The sequence below is a fragment of the Nesoenas mayeri genome, assembly GCF_963082525.1.
Source record: "Nesoenas mayeri genome assembly, chromosome: 1".
In the NCBI taxonomy this organism is placed as follows: Eukaryota; Metazoa; Chordata; class Aves; order Columbiformes; family Columbidae; genus Nesoenas; species Nesoenas mayeri.
In genome coordinates this window covers 121,260,432-121,273,675 of record NC_137541.1, presented here as the reverse complement: position 1 = coordinate 121,273,675, position 13,244 = coordinate 121,260,432, and the positions used below count along the sequence as shown (strand labels likewise).

General features: G+C 38.3%; 1 protein-coding gene across 2 annotated transcripts in view; it reads left to right on the top strand.

Annotated features, from left to right (window-relative positions):
• The window catches only part of DYRK1A (dual specificity tyrosine phosphorylation regulated kinase 1A), a 90,472-nt gene that overhangs the window by 60,879 nt on the left and 16,349 nt on the right, over window positions 1–13,244 (top strand). For both annotated transcript variants that reach the window (XM_080363537.1, XM_080363538.1), the window contains one exon: window positions 4,369–4,574. In XM_080363537.1, coding sequence (XP_080219663.1) covers window positions 4,369–4,574 — 206 coding nt within the window. The remainder of the gene's footprint in view (window positions 1–4,368; window positions 4,575–13,244) is intronic.

Below are 13,244 nucleotides of genomic sequence, written 5' to 3'. Positions count from 1 at the left end.
TTCCCTGAATGAACATATTAGGTAAGGCCAATTTGTGACATAATTCTACCCACTCCCAGTCTGCAATCTCTTCCCTTAATGTACTTCATGCATAGAGATCTTGGCATACTTTTTGTTTTCTGTCACTTTGTCTCCTTCCTATGATGCTCCACAACACATAATCATTTGAGTTTACAGTCGTTAGAGAGGAAGACTGATGATTGACTAGACCTTGTTTCTTAGATATTTCTATCCTGTAGAAGTTACGGATGTGGCATGGTAGCAAGCTCCTTCGGATTTTAGTACTGCCGTGGTGGCCAGTTTCTTATTTGTTTGAATGTCTAGAGCTCTTCCAATGAACTGCAGCCACCAGGGTTTTTGTGAACCTCAATTAATGGATGTACACAAAAGTTGCTATTTCTATAGCTGACTGACTTCTCAGCCTAAAACTAAAGGAGGTCAAGATTGCTATTCTAGCCAATTCTTCTTTTTCCCCTTATTTTTTCCTAACATGTCATTAGGTGGTTCTTGGCTCATAATAGTAAGTTACGAGTGTTCTCTTGGGATTAGTTGTACTGGGATAGGATTGCAGGTATCAGGGAACAAAGTCTGACATGTGGCAAGAGCACGTATTTCATCAGGGACCATATCCTGAACATGAGTTGTTTTTGTTGATAGCTAAGACTGCCTTCAGCAAGAGAAGTCTGTGAACTTGTGTGTCTCTGTGTCAGTGACAGTAAGAAACCATAAAGATGAAAATTACTTTGCTACTGATCTCTTAGAGCCTGTAGTTACACTTTTTAAACTTTTGACCCAGATAGTTCTTGCTTATTGTTAACATGGTTAACGGTTGATACCACCATTTTCACAGAGACTATTAAAATGCCTTTCTGTTTGGTGTAAGAACATGCTGTGTGAGTTAGCCAATTTCCAGCCCTCTACTTGTAGTAGACTTCAGGTCTTGAGACTCTAGCCAGGCTCTTGTGTTTAATAATGCCCCCTTTTCTAAGATTCAGTCCTCTCTGAAATCAGTTCACATTTCTACCAGAGAACAATACTTAATAAAAATTGTATCCAACAAGAAACTTTTTATACTGGTGACATCATAGGTTGTGCATAACTTATCTCCAAGCAAATAGATAAATGCTTGTTAATCACAAACATTGACTCTTCAAAAAATACTTGAATTGAATTGAATTGAATTGAATGAATAAAATACGTTATTTGTTGAACTGTGGTTCTTAGAGAAACTTTTCTTTGTGACTCTGCAGTCCAGTCATCTTGTTACAAATTAGAAAGCTCCTTTTTTCTGAGGTGTTGCTGTTGAATTAACTGAGTTGGTCCAGCTGACCATTGATAGTTTGGAAAATGAGGAAAGCTACAGCCTCTTTGTCCTGCTAGTGGACTCAGAAGAGAAAGGGTGTGCAAGCATCAAAAGTTCAAAGCTGATGTGAAATGTCAGTATTATGACCGTTCTTTTGTGGGTTAATTATATTTCTAACCTGTTTTTAAAAAATAACTTTAAAAATAAAGATGATTATGTTTAAAAGTTTTATTTTAAATGTGTATAGTGCGTTATTCAGTTTATTCTTGCATTTGTTGTCATCTTTTGAGTGAGTGTCAGAAGATACTGTGAAGTCAAACATTAAATGAGAACTGCATGCTATCTGGATTTTTGTGCTTTTTTAGGGACAGGTGCAAGTGCAGAATTTTTTTTAAGAGTAAAAAATATTTTTATTACGTTATCTAATATGCTAGATATCTAGTATGCTATTGGGAGATTGTGGCTGGGGTAAAAAAAATTACAAGAAATAAAACTATTAAAGTAATTGGCTCTACAGTTTAGAATTAATGGTATTTTTGAAATTAAATATTTTTAAATTTTAATTCAGTCACCATGATGTTGCTAAATAAGATTTTTTTTTTCAGGTTAAGCAGAAAATCAGCAGAAATTAAGAGCAGAAAGTAGTCATACCAAATACCGTCTTACATGTGTTCACCCACTCTTAGAGGAGTATTCAGTATATCTTGAAAATTAGAAGTACACTAAATTTACCAAGTTGTACAGATGGAAGATTAACTCTGATTCTCTAGTAAAAATGGAATTTAGATATTAAGAAAATAAAGTAGTGAGAAAAATATTGATGTAGAGTTTTTATGTGATTTAAGTGACAGATGCATTAATATATAAAGGAACCATGATATCTTCAAGAGAAATTGGCTGATGCGTTAGAATCTTTGCACATGTTTTCCCACTGTATTTAAATATGAACTTGTGAAGTTCATAATACATAATTTTAAATTTAAAAAAGAAGGCGACAATCTGTTGCCCAGTTCATAAGAGATTACTTGGAATGAAAACAGAAAAAGATGCAACTATTTTTAAAAGTTTACATTTTCACTGTATCTTTAAATGTTGAAGGGCAGTTTCACTTTCAGAGCTTACTAGGATCTGTATTTGTGTTAAAAAATCACAATGCAGTTTTTAATGGACGTTTTATAGAAGAGTTAGAGTAATCTTCTGTACAATGTTAAGTTGATTTAGCTTATAATGGTTTTAGGTCAAGAATGTCTTTATTTCCATTTGTAAGGTCATCTTGATATTTTATTATGTTACCAGAGGCACCATAATGCACACAAACCCCTAGTTTTTATATATCTTAGTTATATTTTTTAAAAGTTGGGTTTTTTTTGTTTTTTTTTTAATTAAAATGTATGATGATGTAATGAAACATTATGAAAATATGTGTGTGCTTGTGGGTAGCCAGTTCATTTTCTGGAGCAGTTTGTTCTGTTAGTCTTTTAGTAGTACTGAATTGTAACACTGGAGAAAAATACCAGTGATCTGTCAGTGGGTATTTTACTGTACAATTCACTTCACCCCTTTTAAAGTAATAGTGATTATAGTATATATAGGCTTTCTTATTTGTAGCTGTTTGAATATTATTTTGACTTTTTTTTAAATATGTTTTTAAAAAATGTTCTTAATGTAAAATGGTATTTGATTTCATCCCATGCAGTTCTTCTTCTGCCCTGATAGGTGCTGAGTCAATGATAAAGTATCATTTCAATATTTTATTTTTTCTTAATTTAGAATAGGTCGTGAATTGAGCAGTCAGTTGTTTTACAGAAAGTGAAATCAATGGGCAGTGTTCATCTTCAGTTTTCTGCTGATTATATGTTCTTGCAAGGTTTTGGTTGTAAAGGAAATGTGGATTTCCTTTGCTTGTTAAGATGCTTGATTATTTCACATCTTGCTTCTAAATTTAATCTTCACCAATAATTGTACTTCCAGATTTCAGCTTCTGATTCCATGTGTATTCATTCAGTGGCAGTGTTGGCTTCAGTGTGCCTGGCTGCTTGTCCCATCCTGCTCTGTCTCTTACGTTGTGCCAGCATAGCATCCATTTGGAGAATTTCCCCCCTCTAGCATAGTCAGCAAAAAGCAAAAGGATGGATGTTAGATGTGGAATGCGCTAAACTTTCGTTAGCAAACGAAGAAAACCAAATTGTATTTCAAGCTTTCTTCCACTGTTAGAGGACAGTGAAGTTAGAAGTAGACTGAACCAATTATAGGACATCTGACAGATGTCTGAAACAAGAGTTGAGAAGTGCAGGATCTGTCCCACTCAGAGGCAGATTCTATGCCTGCAGAATTAGGCAGTTTTCAGGATGTTACAGAATCTAGTTGCCATTCTCCTGCAACTTGACACCAAGTGTTTTGTTTGTCTCTTGCTTTGCAGTTGCTTTGCAGTTGCTTCTTGCGGTCTGATTTCACCTTGCCAAAAAAGCATTAATTCAAGTTGCGGTGCTTGCTACCTATGGCTTGACAAAACTCAGCAGTAGGAGTCAGGAAGCTGAGTTGAAGTACCGTGTGTGTTGGAAGAAGGGTGGAAGGTAAAAAATGTAGTTCATAGGAAGGCATAAACAATTGAAGCCAGGGAAGATGAGCTGCTGTGGCTGGGCACTAGCCTTTTTTTTTCTTATGGTACAATTGGTGTGGAAAGTTGCTGTGGGCAGCTTTGCAAGGTAGAACTTATGTGTTTTTCTGGCTTTCATAGAATCCATACACAAAAGTCATATCTTTGAAAATAAACCCTGTCAAATTCCAATTGAGTTATGACACATAGGTGAAGATGTGAGAAAAGAGATGTTAAGGACAAATAGGAATAAATGATTAATGAACAATTTGTCATAATGAAATGGGAAGAACTTTAGCCAGGTAATCTTCACATGAGGATGATTTCTGGGTTCATTGTGTATGAAAACTCTTGTGTAAGTTAAAATGGTGAAACTATTAGTGTTCATAAGTGCTGTGAGCTAGGAGACAAACTGAGGTAAATATTTTCAAGCCATTAACTGCATTAAAAACTCTCATTGTCTTTGCAGGAGGAGAGACTTCAGCATGCAAACCTTCATCTGTTCGGCTTGCACCATCGTTTTCATTCCATGCTGCTGGCCTTCAGATGGCTGGACAGATGTCCCATTCACATCAGCAGTACAGTGATCGTCGGCAGCAGAACATAAGCGACCAACAGGTTTCTGCCTTATCGTATGCTGACCAGATTCAGCAACCTCTAACATTAACAAACCAGGTAAGTGATAACAAAAAAGTCATTTTAGATGTCATAATTCTTATTCTAAATATATTATACACCCATAAATTACAGGATCAGGGGCTATGTTGTTGTGGTTTTTTTTTTTTTGGGGAGGGGGGAGGGAGTTTGTTTGTTTGGGTTTTTTTAACTTTTTAAAACTTTTTTTAACTAACTTATGACTCTTCAGGGGTGGGTGGACAAATAAGTTTCAGGAAGTTGTTTTTAAATGTCTGGTATATATTTATTGTGATTATTTCTAACATTTATTAGATGAGAAGGGAGAAAGATTGTCCAAGTGGAGATTTGGAAAGAGAGTTTAATAGTAATGCTTTTTTTTCCCGGGCTGTTTGATGTTAGAATGTGATTGCTTTATTACATGTTCTAATGCAGAATCACTACTTAGTATCTCTGGAATAGAGAGGTTTGCACAAAAGACATTTTATTAAGGAAGATACCTGCTTTAAAAAAGAAGAAAGGCAAAATCTAAAGCTGTGCCATCATTGTGGTTTTCCTGTTACTAATTTACTACTTACTATTGCAAGGAGGTAAAATGAACACAGGGACTAGTATGATCATGGGTGCTTTTGAGCTGTCAAGATCAGTGTTTCTTACCACTTTTCAGTTGCTAGAACTGCTGAAGTAGCTTCCTAATTAATAGTGCTAGGTTGCTAGTCACAAGAGCTGGTATTTGCCTATGTAAGGGAGAATTCTGTTGCTTTCTTTAAAATGACACAGCCCAGTTGTGGAGACATGAATGCAGATAGATGTCAAAGCTTGAAGTGTGGAAATCTGTAAGTCAGAGCTTCAAATTTGGTGCAGGCTGATGAGGCTTGTTCCATTTCAAGAGGATCAAGAGTGAAGTCTTTTGCTGCTACCAGTGTCAGGTCTCTTCTTGTGCTCAAGTCGACTTGGGTAGAAAAATCTACAGTACCATCAAGATCTGCTCTGTAGAAAGGCACTTACGCAGAAAGAGGGAAAGACTAAAGAGGATGGGAATGGTCAAACTAAGTGCCAGGGTGTTTGATACTAGGATTTGAAGATCTGTAACGGCTAAGAGCTCTGTGAAGAATGGTAAAGTCAATGGAGCTGACAAAAGATGTTTATGCTTTCATAAGAGCCATTCAGTAGGAAGAGTAAGTCTGCTCATCTATAATAGTATTTAGCTTGAGACATCTACAAAGGTATTTTATGTGAGTTTTTCTAGGTTAAAGGTTCCCCCGAAACCTCCACAATTAGGTTAGTGAATCAGTCTGCCAATTAAGAAAAGTTGCTGTGTTTCTTAAACTTTTCAAGGTACTTAATCTAGGTGTTAGAATCTGGCATCACATTTGTGAGTTTTAGTGTATGTTAGTGCTTAGTTGTTCATATTTTCAAACCAAAAGGCAAGATCCAGAAACTTTATGGTGTATTGCCATCCATGTGGTCACAATGGCTTTTAAATGGTAGCTGAATATTAGAAAGCTGAAGAATAGTTTTTAGTGAATAGCCAAGAACTGTTGACTAAAGAATGCGGCCCATTGAGATGGGGATGTAAATGTAGGGGAAAAGTTGTGGTTGGCTCTGAGAAGTTATCCCTATGAAGAAATGATCAGCTGGCCACCTTGATAATGGCAACCAAGCTGTCTTTGCACCACTGACAGAATTTTGGAATCAATGTTTTTATTTTTCCAGTTCTGTCTTGGTTTTTTGTGCATTGTAGCTTCTGTCTTCCTATTTTACTGTAATTGCATTGTCGAAGTCTATAGTCCTCTGCCTAAGCTGCTCAGAACTCTTACTCCTTCATCCTTTGTGAGCTGCTTTCAGCACCCTTCACTTTGGTGGCCAACTTGAAGTCTTCTGACTGCTTGTCTTTTGTGACTCTTTCTTCTTTTGACTTCTTGTGCTTCTCCTGTCAACAAGTGCCATATAGAGTTCTCAGCAGATTCCGGGTTGGTGTGAATGTTCTGTATGAGCTTCTGTTGGGGAATCTGAATGGCTTTTTACTTTTGCACTGCATTTCTGGTTAATCTTATCTGCAAAACCAAATCCTGCTAATATCTCTATGCTGGTGAGTTAGATCATCTGCTCTAGACCTAGTCTCTACAAAAAAATACTTCTTGTTTTTTCTTTTTCAGTAGCCCTTTTATCAACTTTAGTTCATCTTGATTAAAATGTAACTCTTAGTCTTTTTTCTTCTTATAAAAGCCATGACACCCTGTTGTTGAAGGCTTTGTGCTGTCTTACATGACCCCATTGCTGTGGACTACCATGTTGCCTTCTGCTCCAGATGTAATCTGCATACCAACTAGATCTTCATGTCTGAATGACACATACATCTTATAGATTATTTCTTTATGCCTTTTCTACAGGAATCCCTTTTATTCAAGGTATTGCCTTGAATATGCTGCAACTTGTTTCTCTCTGTCCTTGATAAAAGCAGTTCTGTCCTGTATATGTCAATTCTGAAAAACTCTTGAGAGATCACTTTCTGAACCATCCTTGTGTGGTTGTTTCAGTGCTCTGTTGGAGTCCCACCACCAGTTCTTTCCTTTGTTATGTGCTTGTCTGTTACTAAAGCTTGTATCACAGAATCACAGAATGGTTGGGGTTGGAAAGGACCTCTGGAGATCATCTCGTTCAACCCACCTGCTAAAGCAGGTTCACCCAGAGCAGATCACACAGGAATGTGTCCAGGCGGATCTTGAATGTCTCCAGAGAAAGAGAGTCCACAACCTCTCTGGGCAGCCTGTTCAGTGTTCCGTCACCCTCAAAGTAAAAAGTTTCACCTGATATTCAGATGGAACCCGTGTGTTTCAGTCAGTGCCCATCGCCCCTCATTCTGTTGTGCACCACTGAAAGGAGTCTGGTCCCATGGTCTTGACACCCACCCTTGAGAGTAAGCTTTTAGCAATTGCAAACTCTCTTCAGTCACATAAGGTGACATTCTTCTATGTTTTCAAGTACATACGGTTGAGAAGACCATGTTTTGAACTCAGACAGCAAAAGAAAGAGTAGAAAGCTTGATAAATTTATCTAATACAGCCATGAAAAATAGGAGGAAGAAAAAGGTGACTTCTGGCAGATACAGGAGGTGCAGTTCCTAAAGGGTAGATGCTTATAATGCCATGTCTTGCATCCAGTCAAACAGATAACAAGTTAGATCTCTGAGCTTCTGTTTCCCAGAACTTCCTAATGTCAACAGTGGTTGTCGGCAGCCCAGACGGTCGGGTCAGCTTTGGTGCCATCGCTTTCAACAGCCTCAGAGAAGCCCATTTGGGTGCGAGCGTCCCACAGTTGATCAACAGCGAGCTGCCAGCCCTTTTGCCCCGAGAGCGCTCCATCCGTTACCTTGTCGCTCCGGTAGCCGGGTGTGTGAGGCGGGGCTCTCCCGGGGCCGGCGGTGGCTCTGCCGGCGCCGCCGGGCGAAGCTCTTTCCCGCGCCGCAGCCGCCACCTGCTGGCCGGAGTGCCACACTGCGCCGCGCGGCGGGACCCGCTGCCTGCTGCGGGGAGAGGCCGCCCGCCCCTCACCCAAATAGCTGTGCCGATAAACATCCCTCTTCCGAACTAACCGTCTGTTAAATTGTATGCTGAGCGGCTTCATATATCTCTGAGTCAATCTTTCATTGACGGAATTGACAATGCAAACGTTACAAAGGTTGCTTTCTTGATGCCTGCGTTTTGCTGAACTTTGTAAACAGAGTGTTTTGTCCAAATCCAGGGAAAAGTGACTAGCTTGGAAAAATGCAGGGATGAAGTCTCAGCTTTTGGGATGCTGAAGTTTTATAGAAATAATGGGTAGCTCTTGATAGTAGCTCTTCTCTGAAAGAAAGCTTCTTCAGACTACAGTAAGATATATAAGGATAGCGCCTGTTAGTTGCTGAGAATGGCTGTTAAGTTTCAGCATGTAAAACAGCAGCATTTTCTGTAAACAGTGCCATTTTGATAAATACCAAAGATCTGACTTACTATGATTTTTCAGGTTTTGTGTCTTTCTTTTTACTGAGGACTGACTCCTTTTTTGGAGGGACATTGTCTTGTTCAAGTTCCTGTAATGATTTTCATTCATAACCAAATAATGGGGAAGCTAGCCCTTGAATATTAATGTATTGGTTTTATTCCTGCTTTGTCCTGTTTGTTTTTTTGAGCTGTAATGGCTTGCAGACCATATTCTTGTATTTTATGAATCATTCACAGTTGCAGATTAAAAGTTAGGAAACAGTTATGACAATTTATATTAAAGCTGTATAAATGATGTGTATTTATATTATATGTTACCCTTAAAAGATTATTTACATAAACTTTATGCTGATGGTCACCAAAACCTACTCTTCCCATCATTGGCAAGGAACAAATAATAGGAAGATACTTCAAAGCCAGCCAAGTTGCCTTGTTTTTCACTTATTTATGAGGTTTTAAATTACAGTTTAAAACTTCCAGCTCTTTTTCTCTTCAGTACTCAGCCTTAAGGCTTTTGTTCCCTGAAAACCGCTGGACTGTAAGGATTTACTTTTTATCTGTGCTTCACCAAATGCCTAGCCTGCTGGCAGGATGGAGTCCTGCTCTTGGTTTTGTGGTCTTAACTCTCTGACAAGTGCCAAAGCCTGCTTCAGGAAAACAGTAAGAGCAAGTGGACTAGAGTGAATAGAAAAGGTGAGGTCTGTGGGACCTTTCTCCTTTAGCAGTAACAAACAGTAGTATTTCTTTGTCCTGTTTCAACTGGTTGCGTCTTGAGAGTTCAGCGTAGCCTGATGTGAATATAAGAGCTGAAAAGTTTTTACTACTTCAAACAAGCATTTCTTTTGTGCTGTGCTAATATTTATCTTTATCATGGTCACTCAGATTGCTTGAAACTTTTTTTCAGTTAAGTACAAAAGATTAGAAAATTGATTTATCTGATAAAGAAGTTGAGGTGAGATTCCTGGGCAGATTTTGGTAACAAATTCCAACAGTTTGGCTTTCACAAAGCACCTGGAATTCAAAGGTCAGGCTGACTGCTAAACATCTTTCTCTCGATATGTATCTAAGATCACTTATCACCTGCAAGATTCTAGGTTTTGCTTCACCCTGTGTTGGTCAGAGATTGTATTGATGGCAACTAGATCATTGCAAAGTTAGTGTTCTAGCCAGCAGTAGCAAATCCTTAGTTCAGTTACTTCAGCTACCTAATCAAACACATTGTTATTAGTGACTATCAGACTTCAGAAGGCTCTGTCAGGAATGGGAGCATGCATTTCCTTTCAGTGAAAGCATTTCTCTCACTGTCCAACTGTTTCAGACATTTTTTGTAGAAAAATATGTTTATGCTCTGGAAACAAGAACTTCAGAGTGGGGTTTTTCATTCCCCTTTTGCCCCCTGCTGCCCACTGTTTTTTTTTTTTTAATAGTTGGACTGAATCAAGCAGGATAAAATCTTAGCAGATGACCCTAGTTTTGTTACTGGCTGTATTTATTTTTCTAACAACAAACTTGCCTGGTTCTTACCATTACTTCTATTCAGCAAACTTTTCTATTTGGGGAAAGAAGCCAGAAAGGGAAGTACTCACAAAACACAAGTTAACGATTAAAGTAATTGGACTGAAATTCTGTCCCCACCTGCATATAGTTCTGGCTCTGAGTACAGTCAGTTTGAAGAAGAGTCTTGGCACATATGGTCATTTTTCTAAAAATCTGAATTTTGCTGTATATTATGGGGAAGTGTTACTGTGGCTTGCGGTTATAGCAATTAAACATCTGTTTTGTTTACCCTCTGGAGACACCATCTATTAGAGGCTGCCCACCATGGTACACAATTAATGTTGACTTCCTGTCCTACATTGTTGTGATGCAAGAAGTTTTGAACAGCAAGTGGTGTAGGAGATGAGGCTGGTCCGTTCAGTTATTTAATGTGAGAGTCTATTAAATAGGTCATTACAATTGGAATTCTTGCTAAAAGTTACCCTTATAATATAAAACCTTCATTATTTATTCTGATTGTGAAATGAAACATGCACTTTACGCAAACAGGATTTATCTTCTTTTTTAATGAATGTGGATGTTGATGGATCTTTTAAAAAAACACCTGAGTTAAAGCATTCCATTAACAGAATACATATCTCTGCTTGGAATTTCCCATAATAAAAAATAAAATGCCTTTAGTGAGGAACAGTGCCATCTGTTTTTTAGATAACAAAGCATATGTCCAAAGAGAGAGAAGTACATTATCTATTCCTCCATTCATTAAACCTAAAAGACTGTGCTAGTTAAAGTAACATACCTGAGTTAAAAGTTGTAGTTTCCTTAAAATGTGGTTTGTCTCACATGTGGAGTACACATAAGTGAGGCTCTTGGTTGCCTTTTTGTGTGTTTATTTGATGATTCTTCTTTGTTTAGATTAGTTACGGGTTACTTCTTGGCATTGTAAGAAAATAAAATTTAATTTTTCTTACTCGAATTTCCATCATGGTACTATCCCAGGTAGCTGTACTGTTTCAATTGAAGCGTAAGTGTGGACCAGTCAGAATGTGATGGGTATCTATTGGCGCATATAATTGTAGTGATGGTAGTTTCCTGTTTCTCAGTTTTGAAATACATCTCCTGATTTATGTTCTATCTTTGGGAAGATCTGAGGTTGCAGTGTTGCTGTCTGGCCACAAGATAGAGACTGAAGCTTGCGGAATGGATTTTTTTTTTTTAAAATGGTTGAGCATTCTGTGAAGCCAAGAGGGAAATCAGCATTACCCCAATGATAAAGAATTTGAGTGTGTTATTGTATAAAATGGGTAATGACCACTTTGTTCCATAGTCTTCCATCATCAGGAAGAAGCGTGGTTTCCATTACTAGCAAAATCTACTGGTGTTCCTGTGTTCCAATTATCTCTTTAAGTCAAGTTAAGAGTTTAAAGGAAATACTTGCATTTGGGAAGCCCGTAATGGTGACAGTTTGGATTAGGACTAGATGCCTTTTAGTTGATTAACAGTGCCATTAGAAAGAAGCAAAAGCGATCATATTTAGGTGTGATTTGTTTAATGGTTAACATGTGTCTGACAGATGAAAGCAAGGAACAAAAATGTTTTGGAACTGTCAAATAGTTTGTTTTGGAAAGTTTGATACAGAGTTTCCTGATGTTTGCAAAATGGTTGTATTCTGTATACAGAATAAAGGAATTAATTTGGTAAACCTGCTAAAGGGAGATTGATGGTAGTGGGCATATCCAAAAGCGAATTCACTGGACCAAACACCTAGGGCATGACTTGGGTTAAAACTCCCTGAGGGGAGGTTAACTCTATTTTATCATCTCAGGCAAATGTTCCCTAATCAAAAAGACCCCAGGTCACCAGTCTTGCAGGGGTGTAAAAATCTGTACATGGACTTATTTGGACGGGTGTGCACTAAAGCTTTGAATTGCTGTTTCTTGTGAGCCTTCAGCTCCACTCAATATTGTACCTGTTGGGAGTCCCAGCCTCAGGCAGGTGCAGTAAGCTTACTGGCAATTTTCTACCTTTCCCCCACTTTTTAGCTCTCTTGCTTGTTCACGCTTTTTCTTGCTCCCTCACCCTTGCACATGTCCCATTTCCTCCTCTGATGCAGTCTGTGCATCCACCGGAGCAGATGGTGAGCTCAGCTTTCTGGTGTGGCCACTTGGGTCATGAGTTCAGGCTCAGTCTCAGAAGCACAAACTCTCTTTATTGCTTCTGTTTGAGAGAATTTTTTGGGATCACTTCAATGTGATTTTTGTATTTGGTCATTGGGTAAGGAAATGAGCTTTTTGAACAGCTACCACTATAATTAGGTAATATCATGAAAAACAGAGGAGCAGTTACGGTTTTCCAGTTCGTTTATTAGTTCAGCAATACTGATTTGAAACTCAGTTTCATTATTTTTATTGATAGCTTATGCTCTTGCCTCAGCTCTGTGGGAGGCTGCATATAACTTTAATGGTAATAGGAGGCAGCAGGTCAGATGAAGCACTTGGAAGTGAAGAGAGTTACAAGCATGAGCATCTTTGATGGTGTGAGATGAGACTTGTAAGGCTGAATGTGGTGGCGTTTGGTCACCTAGCCCCCTTAATAATGAGTAAGGAAATAGAAGCAGCATTAGCATCTGTGAAACAAACTTTTCTGCAGTGGCATTGCTTAAACATGTCCTCTGGTTTTCGTGTCATTGCAGAGAGAGGGAATAAAGAGAGGCAGGCCAGCAGAGCAGTTGCACTATCCTCATCCCTCTCTCTCCTGGCTCGCCATCTGACACTCTTACCAGAGAGGTTGCCAGAGCTTGTCTGGTGGTGCAGTTGTGCTGTTGTTAGTTAAGTGTCTGCCAAGAAGGGAGTCAGCCAAATGAAGTTTTGTGACTTAGTTTTTTTTTCTGCCTTCACTGGGGATTCTGCTCACCTCTAACTTGCCACTCAGAACTTTATCTTTTCAGGAACTTTATGTTCTGAGATTTCAAACAGAACTTAAGGAGGAACAGAAGTGTGCAAACAAAACAGAGGCACACAATTTTATTACACGTGTCTTGTTTCTTCAGGAAAGTGATTTTAAAAAAATGGCCTGCTGTTGAAGATGATTTTGTCCTAAATGTAGTGGGAAATACAAATGAAGAGCATAACTACCTTTTTAGGGATATTGTTTTAAAACATTGAAAGTAGGTATGGTGTCCGTGTGCACGCTTGAGATTTATTTAGATTATCTTTAGGTTTTAGATCTGGAT